Below are 16343 nucleotides of genomic sequence, written 5' to 3'. Positions count from 1 at the left end.
CAGGCCGCCCCCTCATTCTGCTGCTGCTTGCCCTACCACTGTAATCACAGCAGGAATTCTCCAAAAGGTTTATTTTACAAAATAATAATACAAGAACATCCATTCACACACACAACCTGAGGCAGGCATCACGAAGACGCCCATATCAAGACGTGTCCATGGTCTCTCCCTCTGGAAAAGAAAAAGCAGGTGCAAGAGTTCAAGATGGAAGAACACACTCCCCGCTTCCCCCAAAAAAGAGGATCTCGGAGGTCTTCCTCAGTTAAACAGAGAACATCATCCCCACCACTCGTGAATTTTAAGAGGCCCCAGTTGTAACCTTTCAAACTGACAGAGACCCCGCACAAGATGTATCAGAGGATGTGAAACAATCTCTCTGCAAGCCCGTGCTGTAGGCTGAACTGCCTTCCTGGCAAAGGCAGCTAAAAGCATTGATCACAAGGTGGTCAACACGTGAGTGGGGTGGTAAACCCCTCCCCAGTGGCTGATTGAATGCTTGGCACTCCACTCTGACCTAGAAAGCTGTAGGGCACAAATGGGGGGCCTCTGGGCGAGGAAAGGGAGCAGAAAACAACTGCAAAGCTGCCAGAGCAGGCGGGAAGTCTACTGAAATGCCGGGGGGGGGATGCACCCCCACAATTTTTGGAAGTTCCTGCTACCTCTCTGCCACCCGCAGCCCAAGCCGGGTCACTCGCTAGGCTACCGGGGGAAGCAACTGTTGCATTGTGACCTCCGTGCTTTCAAACTAAAAGCAAACACTGCTTTACTCACACTTTCATTATTTTCCTACTTGCATGCGTCTCTTGCAGGTACTGAGAACAGAGGATTGGGAGGAATAGGAGGGGATTAAGAGCAGGAAGGCCTTCCCTATGTTGTGCACAACAATCAAACAGTTGAGGATTATTATTCTCTACCTGCCCCACAGGTTCTTCGTAATTCTGATCCTACGAAAGTCGCCCAGTGTCATCGCCACCCATCCCCAGAAGAACCAACTTTCTGGGTCCCAAGCCATTAGCATACGTTGTCAATGAACACTGCACCAATTAACCGCGGAACGAAAAGCAAAAACCAGGCTTATTCTTGCCCCCTTTCAATTATGAGAAGCATCACGATCATTACGGTTGTGCAACCGACTTCTCAGTGGATTTGCTGATACAGTACTGAACCCGTCCTGTGAATGACTTCATACACCGCAACTAGGGCTCGACATCCTTTGAAGGTTTCTCAGCATAAATTGAAGGCAGAATCGTATGCTCAGTGCTACCCATTGCCAAGAACAGCATTCCCAGGTCAAGTATCCTTCCTCGCCTGTTCTTTCAAGTCAGACTTGCCTGGGAAGTTTTCTCGACCCTGCACTGTGTTATTGGCTGACCGAGAGGCAGCAACACTAAAATGCCTGCCCAAACATTTTGGGAAGCGGGTGGAGGGAGAAGAGAACTCAACCCACGCCTGTCATTTTTGACAGAAGCGCTGCACTAGGCATTTTGAAGTTATGTCTTAACAAACCTGAATGCACATTTGAGGATCGCCTCAAAACAAGGATCTAACGGAGGGGGGCGGGAATGCTTTTCTGCCTGAGAAGCACAGCCTTATGGGGGCCACATGCCACTTGGTGGTCAAAGCCAGAGGGGAAGTTGGTCAGGCAAGAGGCAATATCACAGTTGCAGTATTCAAGGGAAACAAAAATCACTGGATGAAGGTGATCACAAGCAGGGCTTGTGAAAGCCCTAGCCCTGGGAGACTCCTGAGGGTCAGTGTCATAGACTGGGTGCAGAGGAGTGGTGGAAGGCACCAGATGGGGAACCCCTAAGGGAAGAAGGCTGAGAGACAACGATGAGTGGTTGGAGAAGACTGGGATGAGGAGGTATTGGAAGCTGAAGAGGTAACACGGCTTAGTGAGTAGGGACAGTCTCTAGAAGTCCAGAAGCAGAAGTGGAGGCAGGAGAGGAGTGGGGGCCAAGAAGCAGATATATGGCAGGCTGGTGAAGAAACTGCGACAAGCTCCCCTCCACCTGCTCTCCTAGAACCCGAAGAGGGATGAAGAGGATGGAGCAGAGACAGAGAAGGCGGAGAAGTCTCAGGTTGCTTGGGAAGGACCCGGGGGGAGGAAGAGACTTAGGGAGCTGTGGGAAGGCAGGGACCTTCGAGTCTCTACAGCTGCCTCATTGGGGAAAGGCCTACTGGGAAGAGTTGCTGTTAACTTCACTGACACCTTGTGAGTTATTGCTGACCTGCTCCTGACTCCCGCCTTGGTGGTCAGATAGAGAGGGCTTCTTTATTTGGCCCTGGACTTGAAGTTCCCCAAACTGATCTAAAGGAATTCAACTGCTCTGTTCTTGTCCTTTACTGGCCTTGACCAAAGCAGAGCTCTCCATTTTTTCCAAGTGCCTCCTGCGTTTTTCTGCTGCAAAAGTCCTACATACACTTCAAAAGCTCTAGCGAGGGTGGCCAGGCCTAGCCCCCGGCTGGAGGAGGTTTTCAACCCATGCATCCCTTCACCTCAACTTGTTACTCACTGAGTTCATTGAACATGAAGGCATCCTGGTACTCTTTCATGTACTGAGTAGAGCGTGACTCGTCCAGGAACAGCGAGTACACGCGCTTGATGTCGTCCACCTGAACCTCCGTGCCCTGTGAATGGGGAGGGAAGAGAGGTCAGGGCTCCCAGCAGGAGAAAGAGCGCAGCACAAACTCCAGCAAAGTTTCACCACTCCAGACAACTCCCTCCAACCAGTCCTGGAAATGAGAACTGAGGACTACTCTGGGCTTCCAAACACTTCTAGTTTTATGCCTCCCCCTCAACTCCTCTCCAAGAGCTTAGGGGTCTTGATAAAGAGATCCCACTGACTCTCTAAGCTCCCAACACACCTCCCATCATGGGAGTTGGCAGTCCAAGACATCAGGACGGAGCCACATTGGAAAATGCTGCCCTAACGGCACCGAAATGTTCTTGCTCCCAACTCCAATCCAGGAGCAGATGCAGCTGGTAATCTGTGCCCCTCTGCTTCTGATCGCTTTTTAAGACAGTGGGGATTTTAAATGGTTGTAAGCATAGCACACAGGCACTAGAAGGGTGGGATATTTTTTAGAACAAATAAAGACATTCATTTGGCCCACATGAAGGAGCATCTCCACCCCCATTGTTCAGCCCTGACACTGAGGTCCAGCGCCGAGTGCCTTCAGGCGGTCCCCTCCCTGCGAGAAGTTAAGATACAGGGAACCAGGAAGAGGGCCTTCTCGGTAGTGGCCCCCGCCCTGTGGAACGCCCTCCCAGCTGATGTCAAGGAAATAAACAACTATCTGACAATTATTATTATTATTATTATTATTATTGGAAAACGAAGCTGAGGAGGCCCGGGCCAGATGGACAGGGTAGAAGTAAAAAATTTATTATTATTATTATTATTATTATTATTATTATTATTATTATTATTGGAAAACAAAGCTCATGATACACACACACACACACACACACACTAGGGGACAAGCAGGGTGTTCTTGCAAGTCAGACTGAGAAGAGAGGGAGAAAAAGTAAGGATTTATTGGCCTGTTGAAGAACGGCAGCACTGGAATTGCCCCGTTGGAAGTCACTGGAGTGCCAAAGCTCACCTTCCTCTTGCGACACACCAAGCTGGCGGCTGTGATGAGCTGGATGGCATAGCGCAGGGAGGTCTCCAAGCCGATGCGCGTCAGCACGGTGTAGGCGTCTTCGTTCATCTCGACATCCTCCTCCTCACACCTGCAAGAGATATTCCAGCTCAGAATAGGGAAAGCGTCCACAGCACAGGGCGAGACACCAGAACAGCAGCAGCAAAACGGTGATGTGGTAAGACAGGCAGGGCGGAAGCATCCCTCCGAGGCAGGAACTGCTGCGCCCTCAAGCTCCCTCTTGCTCACCGGATTTTAAGGATCTGCTTGGTCTCCTTGTCGCTGTAGGGGGAGGTCGAGATGATGAGCATACGATCCAGGAGGTCAATGGGGATGCCGTGGGGGCTCTGGTAGTTGGTGCCACGGATCCTGCGTCGGAGGGGACAAACCCAAAATGAGAGGCGGCTGAAGGACTCCCTTCGGTAACTTCACAGACAAGAATTAACGAGCAGTTTATATTTTATACTCTTTTTTATTCAGTCATCTGGTTGCAAGCAAAAATCTACATCTCTCCACAAGGAGAGCAGTTGGCTACTCTAAATCCTCCCGTCTCCAGCAACATCCTGGGTGCCAACAGGAAGTTCCTCCTCCTCTGCATTCTTTGTTCCCTAATACGGACGGACTTCCTAGTTCTTGGGGAGGGAGGGAGGGTCCCCCACACTCTCTAATGACGTCTCTGCTGGCTGTTCCCTCCCTTCTGTTTCTCTCTCCATTATCTCGTAACTAGGCAACTCCTGTTGAAGCTGCTCAGTGTCTGTGTCTCTCTCTGCTCCTGAAATTGCTGGAAACGGGGGGGGGGGGCGAATCTTCTGCCGCCTCCTCCTCTTCAAAGAGGAGCTTATCTGCCTGAGAATGCATTCCCCAATCCTCTGATTCGGACCATTCCCTGACACCTGGTGGGCAAGGAATCTCCTCTAGGCAGCAGGCATATTCCTCTCAGCCTCTCCCTGTATGCAGAGACAGGTCCTCCATATCACTGCTGCATTTGGTCCAGTGACATAGACCCATGCCTCCAAAAACCACTTACTTAATACCAACAGCTTTCCATCAATCTAGTTGTGACTTCATCAGCGATGGCTGGCACCTCCATCACCTCCCCTGAATGCACCAGAAGTGGGATGCCGGTGCCTCTGCAGATGTTGCTCACCGTCTCCCCATCCCAACCACAAGGCATCCTCCAACTGTGCCCTTGTCTACCACCACCCTGACTGCCTTCTTGACTGCAGAGAAAAAGCCCATCTCTATCTAGCCCAGCTTAGGCGCCTCTGCCAGTGAATAAGGACCTGGCCAGGACTTTCAGAAGCAAAAAAAGGAGGTTTGTGTGCTCTGCCTCATGGCAGGTGCAGAGTTAGCTACAGGCGGCATGGAAGAATTACACCATTGCCTGCTCAAGAGACACTGGATCACTGAGAAACAGGATTCTGATCAGTGATTAGTCAGCCGTCAAAACGCCACCATGCCCGGTGATATGCCCCACCCCACGGTGAACTCTGCCAACCTGGTGATGCCTCGATTGGTAGCCATGATGAGGACAGGCGCCATGTCACTCTCCAGGGCCCGGTTCAGGAAGGAGAAGCACTCAATGTCCAGCATGTGGACCTCATCGATGAACAATACCTGGAAGGGAAATGGGGGGGAAAGGAGGAGAATGGCATTGCCCACCCACAAAACACTCAAACCAGAAGAAAGCATGGAAGAGAGCAGTAGAGGGCGCAACACGCTCTCTAAAACAGGACTCACCCCTGGGATCACCTCGGCCTTGCCCTCCTCTCGCCACTCGGCAACCTTGGCGTTGATCTGCTCTCGCACCTCAGATTTTATTTCCCCTGTGTCACCTGGGAGCATACACAAGATGAGGGAGGGGAAGGAAGAGACATGAAGAGCTGCTGCTTCAAAAACAGGGCTACCTTCAGATGTCTTCTAAAAGTCAGGGGCTGTAGCTGTTTATTTCCTTGTCATCTGATGGGAGGACGTTCCACAACTACCGAGAAGGCCCTCTGCTTGGTTCCCTATAACCTCACTTCTCGCAGCGAGGGAACCGCCAGAAGGCCCTCGGAGCTGGACCTCAGTGTCTGGGCTGAACGATGGGGGTGGAGATTCTCCTTCAGGTATACTGGGCAGAGGCCGTTTAGGGCTTTAAAGGTCAGCACCAGCACTTTGAATTGTGCTTGGAAACATACTGGGAGCCAAAGTTATGTGGTCTCGGCAGCCGCTCCCAGTCCAGATACAATGATGCAGCAGCCTAATTTTCTGCAAAAACCCTCCCGGGGGTCAGCAAACGTTTTCAGCAGGGGGCCGGTCCACTGTCCCTCAAACCTTTTGGGGGGCCAGACTATATTTTGAAAGGAAAAAAATGAACGAATTCCTATGCCCCACAAATAACCCAGAGATGCATTTTAAATAAAAGGACACATTCTACTCATGTAAAAACACAACGATTCCCGGACTGTCTGCGGGCCGGATTTAGAAGGTGACTGGGCCGGATCCGGCCCCCGAGCCTTAGTTTGCCTACCCATGCTCCATGTCCAGGTTTCCAATGAACTACTTCCACCCCACTCCCTCCAGTTCATCCATATCGTCATACCTGAGAAGAGTGCAAGGAAGCCCTGTGTGCGGCTGTTGATGACGTCAATTTCGTGCAGCGAAACTGTGTGCACCACTTCCTTGCGCTTCTGCAGCTCCCCGTCAGGGCACTGGACAAACTTGGTCTGGGACAGGGAATAATATAGGCAGTTGGAAGACCTGAATGCTTCTCATGCCCAGCACCCAAGCCCATTCGTGTTCGAGTCCAGGGGCAGAAAACTCTTGCAAGACGGGCACATATGAAGCTAACTTGCGTGAAATTAAACTGTGGGTCCATCTATCTGCTTTAACAGCCAGCAACTCTCGTAAGGCAGGGATAGGGAACCTGCGGACCTCGGGATGTTGCTGGACTACAACTTGCATTGGCCCTAGCCAGCATGGCTGATGGTAAACGATGATGGGAGTTGTAGTCTAAGAACATCGGGAGGACCACAAATTCCTCATCCCTGCCCTAGGGTTTCAAGCCCATCTCCCCGAGATTCTTTGACCTGGAGATATTGGGGGATGAGCTGGGCGCTTTCTGTTTGCGAAGCCGGTGCTCCACTGAGCTATGGCATCTAACTATGGCATGGAAAGGTCACCCCTCAGAGACAGCCACCATCAACGGAGCCTTGGGATCTCCATCACCTCCCATCAATTTGCACTTCTCACCCCCCACTGCAAATACCTGCGAACCCATAGCATCGTAGTCCCTTGCCCGGGTAAAGGAGCGTCCTAGTTTGGTGATCTTCCCCGTGGCTTTGTCAATGGTAATGACATCCCTGCAGACACAAAAAGGAGGAGGAAATATGAGGACTGGGCCCTGCCTTTTGGCTCTGGGCGGAAGACACCTCGCAAAGGACCCACCCGCCATCGCTTCAGGCGGGCAAGTTAATTTATCTTCTCTCCTCAAAACTGATGTACGAGTTAAAGCAGGCATCCCCAAACTTCGGCCCTCCAGATGTTTTGGACTACAATTCCAATCATCCCTGACCACTGGTCCTGTTAGCTAGGGATCATGGGAGTTGTAGGCCAAAACATCTGGAGGGCCGCAGTTTGGGGATGCCTGAGTTAAAGAGTGCTTAGTAGGGCAGGCTGTGTTTCTTTCCATTCATGGTTACAGGTGGCAAGAAGCCTAACCTGCACTAATCAGGCTTCAATAAACTCCACCAGCAAGGGTAGCTCTGCCAAGGTCCTCTATGGTCTGGGGAGAAAATGCAGTGATAAGCAGGATCTTCAGTTTCATGATGGTTAGGTGAAATTCAAAAGGGCTGGAGCCAGAGGAAGCTGAGCTAGCCACTCTGTTCGAGCCTGAGCTGCAGAACGTCATCAGACAATATCCTTCTTGCTAAATTCATATAAAGGCAGCCCTGTATACGGAAGCCTTTTAATGTGTAATGTTTTATGATATTTTTATATATGTTGGAAGCCACCGAGAGTGGCTGGGGCAACCAAGTCAGATGGGCAGGATATTATTATTATAAGCCAGCGTGGTGTAGTGGTTAAGAGCGGTAGACTCGCAATCTGGGGAACCGGGTTCGTGTCTCCACTCCTCCACATGCAGCTGCTGGGTGACCTTGGGCTAGTCACACTTCTCTGAAGTCTCTCAGCCCCATCCACCTCACAGGGTATTTGTTGTGGGGGAGGAGGGGAAAGGAGATTGTTAGCCGCTTTGAGACTCCTTCGGGTAGTGATAAAGCGGGATATCAAATCCAAACTCTTCTTCTTCTTCTTATAATTATATTATTATTAGACGTGGGTGGCCCTGTGGTCTAAACCACTGAGCCACTTGGGCTTGCCGATCGGAAGGTCTGCGGTTCAAATCCCTGCGACAGGTTGAGCTCCCATTGCTCTGTCCCAGCTCTGCCTACCTAGCAGTTCAAAAGCACGCCTGTGCAAGTAGATAAATAGGTACCACTGGAGCGGGAAGGTAAACGGCATTTCCGTGCGCTCTGGTTTCCGTTGCCCCAGAAGCAGTTTAGTCATGCTGGCCATGACCCGTAAAGCTGTCTGCGGACAAACACCGGCTCCCTCGGCCTGGAAGCGAGATGAGCACCGCAACCCCATAGTAGCTTTTGACTGGACTTAACCGTCCAGGGGTCCTTTACCTTTTTACCTTACTAGTATTATTATTATTATTATTATTATTATTATTATTATTATTATTATTATTATTATTATTATTATTTTATGTGGGCCTTTGGGGGCAAAGTATAAAGACTGCTGAACTTCAGGCCTTCCCAAGCAATGTCCTCTCATTTCCAGGTACTGTATTAAATACAGGAACTGGTTCATTTTGTACCACTCCTTCGGTGTTAGACGTTTCCCACCCCATCCTCTCCTGCTTCGATTCGTCACTCGAGTGCGCCTCCCAGTTGTCCACAGAAACCAGCAATCCTGACTTCCTTCACAGATACCAGATATTTCAGGAACCCTAACTCTCTGCCCCCTTCCCCACTGGCTCTCCCTTGACACCTGTGCCCACTTGTCCCCCACCTCCACACCCAGCCCTGGCTCACCCGGCCTGCACTTTCTCCTTGGTCAGGGACTCAATCATTTTGGTGCCCAAGTCGTAGATGGTCTCCATCTCGGTTGTCTTCAGTGTCAGCTTCCCCACCTTAGCACCCTGCAACGAGACAGTCAACATCCCTCCAGTGCTTGTTACCTTGATAAATGGGTTGCTGTGTGCAGGGCTGCCATTACTGGGTAACAGCTCAGCCTGCCATCTCCCCTGCATTTATACTCCGGCCTCAACTCACAGTGCCAGTCGCCGGGCGATCTATTTGGATCTCAACCACTTCGCCTTCAATGATTTCTGTTTCCTCCCTGCAAGAATAAGGGGATAAAACTGATCTCAGCAGGCAAAGAGGGTAGACTGCAGAGAACCTCACTTTCATCAAATGCCCTTCTCAGAAGAGCTAGAAATATAATTTCAGAGACAGTTGAGGAATCCAGCAGGCCTTGCTTCGCTGTGTGTCCCACTCTCTAAGAGAATTTAAGACACTGGCTCCTGGTTTATTTTTTAAAGACCTATTTTATCCCATTAGCAGCTAAGATGGCATTAAATGCACCGTGCAAAATGCTACAAAAGCCAAAATCAACCACCAAACATGTTGCTGCCCAGCTCTCATGCTCAACAAGTTTTTTCAAAGTTTCCTAGAATCCTCCTTGTTGACTCCCCTCACTTCTGTTTGAATCCTCCAGTGCCCAACCTCAACGTCCTGTTTTAAACTCCCAAGCCACCCCCAGAGAAAAAAAAGACCTCCCGGCTGCTCCTCACTTGATACGGACGCCAATGGAGCGCCGGAAGGCTTGAGTCAGCGCCTCGGTCTTGCTCATCTCCAAGGAGAAGATCTCGCTGCCAGCAATGGCTGTGAAAGGGGTGTCAAGGCCCAGGGCCTGCGCCATTCCTGTGAGAAGAAATGGCAGCTTGGTTACAACACATGACTTAGCCCATTGATCACAGGAGCACTTAGATTCAAAGAGGAGGAGCCTCAAAGGGCAGGGGTGTGTTTGTAGAACTATCCCTACTTCTTTCTTTCTTTTTCATTCTGCTTGCCCCTTCTACTGCCTAGTTACAGTTGTACCTCTTGTTACGTCAGTCTCTGGTTGCGTTTTTTCAGGATACGAACATGTGCATGCACAGAAACACTCTGAGCGTCTCACACATGTGCAGCAGCGTTCTATTGCGCCGCACACGTGAACAGAAGCGGCGCTCTATTTGCGGACTTTTCGGGGTGCAAACGGCACCCTGGAACGAATCGAGTCCGTAACTAGAGGTACCACTGTATAATAATTTGTGCAGCTGTCAATAAATTTGTGAGCAAGTCCTTCATAGCCTGTGAACCTTCCACTCCATTGTAAATTGATAATAATGCTACCTCTGGCACTATCCCTACTTCAAGTGTCAGCAGAAGTAGTTTTTGTGTCTGGACCTTACCCATAGCAATGGCGGTCTTTCCCGTGCCTGGTTGGCCAGCGATCAGGACGGCCCGACCAGCAATTTTCCCCTCCTTGATCATCTCCAAGATCACACCAGCAGCTCGACGGGCAGCTAGTTGGCCTACCATGCCCTGGGACACCTAGCCAGGTGGTGGGGAGAGGGAGAGAAAACAGTGAAGGAAGAGGAAAAACAAAAGGTCCCACACTTTATTTATTCCCTCGTTTCCACAATCACAGATCCGTATTCCTCTCAAACACATACCGTGTTTCCCCTTTTTTAAGACACCGTCTTACAACTTTTTTTCCTCAAAAAAACACACGGTGGCTTATTTTCAGGGGGTGTCTTTTTTTTTTTAAGTGCCGGTACAACTGGGTCCCACTGGCTCAGGACGCTTGGCGCTCTCTTCCGCGTGCATTTTCTGCCTCTTCTATTCTCTCCGTTTCCCCTCCTCCCCATCCTGAATCAAGGGCTCTCCTTCCTTGGAGGCTTCTAAACAGAGGCTGGATGGCCACCTGCCTAGGAGACAGACACCTCACTCTGTGAGGTGGATTTAAACCTCATAGGATGCTGGAGCAGGAGGTATACATGAAGCTGCCCAGCGTCATGTCGGTGTAGGTGGGACTGCGCTGGTCGCAGTCGAAGCACTTGCGGTTGGGTGGGAGCACTGGGAGGCTGCTCAACTCCCATGGCTTTGAAGGCGGCGGCGGCCGGGTGTGTGCGCGCACGGAGGTATAGAGGCTGATCCCCAGGCTCTCTCATGCTGGCCGGGGAATGAGGAGGGAGGCCAGGACCCGTCCCGCTCCGAGACGCTCGTGAGGGAAGCGCGAGGGGGACGAGGCTTGGGCCTGCGCCTCTGGCGCGCGCAACCCCAACTGACAGACCGACGGAAAGAAGGGAAGGGAAGGGGGAAAGGGAAGGAGGGGGAGAGGAGCGGCATCAGCTCTCAGCGAGGAGGCCGGGGCAGCTGAATGACAAGCCGAAGAGAAACCTGCGCGGCACCTTTTCTCTGTCCGGGGGGGGGGGGGGGGGAGAGACGCGATCACAAACATACAGGGGAGAGAGAGAGAGAGAAAGACGCACGGGGAGGGAGGGAGGGAGAGAGAGAGACGCAGACGCGCGCGCGCGCACAAAGAAAGAGGGGGAGAGAGAAAGACGCACAGGGAGGGAGGGGGAGAGAGAGACGCGCGCGCACACAGAGAAAGGGATGGACACGCACACAGAGAGTGCGGCGCTGCTTCGCGCTTTGTCAGCGCTGCAGCCGCCGCTTCTGACCGCTAACCCGACCTGGCAGGCTTCCTCCTCCTGCCACGGCCAGCATTGCAGGAGCTGGGTCCTGCTGGCTTGTGCCCTCAGTGTTCCGTGCGGCACTGCTGCACGCTTTATCGGCGCTGCAGCAGCCGCTGCTGCTTCCGGGCACCGACCCAACCCGGCAGGCTTCCTCCTCCTGTTGTGGCCACCGTGCTGGGTCCCGCTGGCTGGCTGGGGTGCTCAGTGGTCTTGCTCCGCACGTCGCGGAAGTATGGCTTATTTTCGGGGTATGTCTTACATTTCTCAAACGATTAAAAACCCTGCCATGCCTTACTTTTTGACTACGTATTAAAAAAGGGGAAACACGGTATACAGCACCCTACCTTCCTCCTCATTTCCACTCTGCACTGCCCCTTATTTACTCCTTTTTATCTCACCCTGCCCCCTTTAAGTCCATTAATGCACCCAGAAACATCAAAACCTAGATAAAAGCTTATGATCCCAATGGCGACACCTATAGGTTTCATTCTAGTCACTTGCATTCACCATTTCATTACCCTCCAGCAACCCACTCACTTCCCCCTCTTGCATGGAAAATGGTGGGAAAGGGGCTAATCTATATTTTTTATGATGTTGTCAAATCCCTTACTTTCCACTGCAATTGGCTGGACAAAGATAACCAGAGGCAGAGCACAGAGAGAGCGTCAGCGTTAAACACCCAGGAAGCTTTAGCATTTTCAAACTTATGTGCATACAAAAAAAACATGATCATATTGCATATGTGGCCCCAGAAACACGTGCCTCTACATCCACAATGCATAGCAACAACCTCTGTACCACTCATCTGTTATTATATATTCTGAAAGCTCCTAGTATTCCACTTTCTCTCATTTGATTAGATTTTACCAATTACACACACACACACACACACACACACACACACACACACACACACACACCAATCTAGCAACTCTCTGAAAGCTTTTTTTCCAGGTACCTGTCTGGGTTCCAACGTATCATCTAAGCCAAGTCCTCTAATGTGGGAGTGGGCACCTGTGTGAGGGACAAACAGACTATTATTAGATGGCCAATTTGTCCTTGTACTGCCACTTGATCAAACATGCTTTTTTAAAGCATTTACTTCCATGGAGAAAACAGCATAATCTTCACTGAGGAACTTGACAAGTCCTATTCAGGCATTTGCTTGAACTCTTTCTGTTGTCATCTGTCTGTCTCAAGAGACAATGGAGTGTGCCTCCAGGGGTGAAGTCAAACCACTGGAGAATCACAGCACCTGCTGCGGCTGCAGAGACTGGTAACTTATATTGCTGCCTTCCACATTGTTTTTGCTGCATTAACAGCACCAAAGTGACCCCTCCAGGGCGCACACAAGGTGCATGGAGGTCCTGGGCTGCCCAGATGACACAACCCCTTTCTCGGCCTCACTGATGTGGTCCAAAAGCAAGCAGAGCAATACATTTGGCACCAGCTTGGCTGCCAGAGTTGCCGTTAGGAGGTGTACAAGATGCGATCCAAGGGTTAAAAGTATACAGTGATGGAAGGCCTGCCCCAATGTCCCTTGCCATGGCAGTGCCTTCCGCTGAGCCCAGGAGCACCTATGCACATTCAACTGAACATGCATAGAAGATTCTTGTGCAAGTTAGAATCCAAATAACGCAGAGTTCCCCATTGCAAAAAGGCTCCTTGGCATGGTCAGGCATGCGAAGTCCCTTTCATGTGCATGCCCCCAGCATAGCTGCCAAGTTATCCCCTTTTTTAAGGGATTTTCCCTTATGCTGAATAGGCTTCCTCGTGAGAAAAGGGAAAACTTGGCAGCTATGCCCCAGCTCTTTACACACTTTTAACCCCCATGTGTTCAGACAAAATACCTGAAGAGAGTTATAATAAATTGGAATGCCAGGCAAAAATGGGAGACAATCCCAAGGAGCAATGGAAACTCACCAATCCGTTCAATCCGGGTGACATCCCGAACTTCAGGGACCTTGGTAGCCTGAAAGAGAAAATGATTTAATGAGGCCTGCCAAAATCCAGATATCAGTGGACACGTTTCGGAGGAAGAGTTACACTACATTTCATACCTCATCACCACAAAGCATTCTAAACACAAGCATTCTAAATCCTTTCATGTATTTGGATGTGATTTTCCAGAACTACTGAATACCCAGTTTCTGAAACAATCAAGCGATGGATATAGAAAGGGCAAAGAAGCAGGATGATGGGGCATGACGAAGATGAAGGAGAGAAAACGTTGCCTTTTTCCTTGACAGGGCCTCAAGGTTTACAAGGTAAAACCACAAAACGTTAACGTTTGCAGGCTATATCTGCAAAGCTTATATGAGAGCCTGTGTGGTGTCCTTAAGAGGGGTGTGCGGTGGTTGGCGTGACAGAAAACCCCTCACTCAGCCATTCAATGATCATTACCATCCAGCTCAGCCTTGAAATTCACTAATGACAACCAGCCTCAAATTAACTGATGCAGGGAGACGAAAGTTAACCGTGGATAAGAGGAGACTGAAGGGAGATACAGTATTATAACCATCTTCCAATATCTAAAGGGCTGTCACATAGAAGCTGGAGCAAGCTTGTTTCCTCCTGCTCTTGAGGGAAGGACCCAAATCAATGGCTTCAACTCACAAGAAAGGAGATTCTGACTATACACCAGGAGGAATTTTCTGAGAATCACCGAACTGTAGAGTTGGACGGGATCCCTAACCACTTGCAAGGCAGGAATCCCCACAGGCAGGTCCCGATCCAATTTGAAGCCATACTAGATCCTGCTTAGCTTTGCACATTTATTGCTGCCCTACACAGGGAGCTTTCTTGACAGCAAGGACTGTCCCACAGTGGAACAGACTCCCTCCGCCGTCTGACATGGATGCTTTAGTTGAGATTCTTGAATTGCCGGGGGTTGGACTAGGTGACCATTTGGGGTGCCTTTCAACCCTACAATTTTATCCCAGCTGGAGCTCCTTGGAGAAAAGTCAGGATTTGAAAACGCATGAGATGGATGTATCTGTCTTTAGTAAAGGGGAGGGTGGGGGAGAAACCTGTGGTTCTCCAGTTCTCGCTGGACAATGCCCAGCATAGAATTGTAGATTTGGAAGGAACCCCCATGGGTCATCTAGTCCAAACCTCCCCCCCCCCCCGCAATGCAGGAATCTCAGCTAAAGCATTCATAACAGGTGGCCATCCTCTGCTAAAAAACCTCCAAGGAAGGAGAGCCCATTCCACTGTCGGAAAGTTCTTTCCTCATGTTTAGTCGGAATCTCCTTTCTTGCAACTTGAATCATCCCTGACTGCTGGCCTTCGTGGGCCGGGGCTGATGGGAATCATCACAGCATTGTAGGGGTTGGGAGGGAACACGACGGTTATCTGGTCCGAAACCTCTGCAAAGCCAGGGCCATCCCCCCCCCCCACGTGGGGCTCGAACTCACGACCCTAAAATTCAGAGTCTCTTGTTCTGACAAACTGAGCTGTCCCAGGTTGCGGTCGGGAGTTCCACACGAGATTCCCCACCCCCACTCCCACGAGATGTGGCCGGTAAGGCTCCGGGCAGCCCTAGGGCGACGCACGGAGTCAAACGGAGGGCAGGGGGGGCGCCCCCGGCTTCCCTTCCTCCGCACACAAAAAAAGTTCCGATTAATCCGGTCTCTTTCGTGGAAGGGAGAGAGGCTTGTCGCTCACCGCGGCGGTTGCCATGCTGCTGCTGCTGTTCCCGCTGCTGCTGCTTCAGTCTCGCGCCGTCTCTAAGCACCAGTCCGCTCCACCCGCCCAAACAACTTCAGGAGCTCGGGAGCGGAAGCCGGAAACAGGAAGCGGTCCTTACGGGGGGGGGGAACGCCGCTCTAGCTGAAATCTATGGTCCTTCAGCTCATTTCTCCCTATGGGACCCTTCACGCCAGCCTTCCCGGCGGCCGCGCTGGGGCTGATGGGAGTTGTAGTCCGAAACGTGGGAGAGGGAAGGTTTTGACTAGGGAAGAGTTCGTTCTTGCCATCACCTCACACTGGTTCACAGATCACTGTTTATTATTATTTTTGCTTGGCGTACGCCTGTCTCTAGAGACTACTGCAACAACTATTATTATTATTAATTATTATTATTAAAATGTGTTAGTCACTTCACTTTATCTTGCCCAAGGCAACCTGTCAGAAAAATTATGGGTTGGCTTTTGCTGCCCACCTCCCTGATGTAAACGAGACGTTAGGATCCAGTGAAAGCAAAGCAGATCTTTATTTTTCTGTTGCAACTAGATCCCGCCCACCTCGTGAGAGACCACGAACAAAGTGTGCAGGAACCTTTAAAGACTTGAGACATTGCCCAATCCCTTATCCAAAGGCCACCCTAAAAGCATCATGCATGCAAGGATCGGCCTTGTATGCTCAAATCATCTTGCCCCAGCAAGCAATCTGTTCCAGCTTCCAAAGTGACTTCAGAAGTAGCCCCACATGTAACATAACATGTAACATATTGCAGGAATCTAACCCAGAAGCTACCTAGAACTCCTGCCATGCATATCCTGCGCCAGGGACACAGTTCGTTCTTCCAGGCCTCAGAACGTTTTAGCCACGTTGCCCGTAAGAACATCACACCATTGATTCAGGGCTCAAATTGGTTTTATAGAACACAACAAAACAAAAACTTGGATTTATTTTAAGTAGTTTGGTTCCCAGCTCAAAAACATGGGTCCTCTTAGAATAGCTATCACTTTGATGCAGCAGCTAACTGCTCTCTCCCTGGGAACACCTCTACTGTAAGCTATCTTGTCCAGTCCCCCTCCCCCTTTGTGTGTTCTCATATATATACACACCATACACAATCTATATTAACAGAGGATTTAGCATGGGATGGGGTTTAATCAACATAAACAGTATTGTGTAGTGAGTGATATGGGAGAGTAGGGTTCAAATCCCCTCTCGGACA

General features: G+C 50.5%; 1 protein-coding gene across 2 annotated transcripts; it reads right to left on the bottom strand.

Annotated features, from left to right (window-relative positions):
* Nucleotides 1-54: 54 nt before the first annotated feature.
* RUVBL2 (RuvB like AAA ATPase 2) lies at nt 55-15170 on the bottom strand. Of its 2 annotated transcripts, XM_035134743.3 has the most exons (16): nt 15107-15170; nt 13364-13412; nt 12399-12454; nt 10151-10292; nt 9491-9620; nt 8970-9036; nt 8730-8836; nt 6899-6992; nt 6233-6356; nt 5389-5483; nt 5147-5265; nt 3898-4017; nt 3610-3739; nt 2517-2631; nt 772-812; nt 55-171 (listed from the first exon to the last, which is right to left on the bottom strand). In XM_035134743.3, the coding sequence occupies exons 1-15, from the start codon at nt 15119-15121 to the stop codon at nt 787-789; spliced, it is 1389 nt and encodes a 462-aa protein (XP_034990634.1). In that variant the 5' UTR covers nt 15122-15170; the 3' UTR covers nt 55-171; nt 772-786. The 2 variants fall into 2 exon arrangements, with proteins under 2 accessions (XP_034990634.1, XP_034990635.1); XM_035134744.3 differs by lacking the exon at nt 772-812.
* Between the last annotated feature and the right edge of the window lie 1173 nt (nt 15171-16343).

Source organism: Zootoca vivipara, chromosome 12, assembly GCF_965207765.1.
Source record: "Zootoca vivipara chromosome 12, rZooViv2.hap1.1, whole genome shotgun sequence".
Taxonomy (NCBI): Eukaryota; Metazoa; Chordata; class Lepidosauria; order Squamata; family Lacertidae; genus Zootoca; species Zootoca vivipara.
The sequence above is the reverse complement of the archived record's forward strand: the minus strand, read 5'-3'. Positions and strand labels throughout refer to the sequence as shown.

Coding starts and splice junctions, on each gene's coding strand:
- RUVBL2 (XM_035134743.3), bottom strand. Junction 9,621..10,150: donor AAAGACCGCCATTGCTATGG/GTAAGGTCCAGA, acceptor TTCTTCTCACAG/GAATGGCGCAGGCCCTGGGC. Junction 6,993..8,729: donor AAGGAGAAAGTGCAGGCCGG/GTGAGCCAGGGC, acceptor TTGTGTCTGCAG/GGATGTCATTACCATTGACA.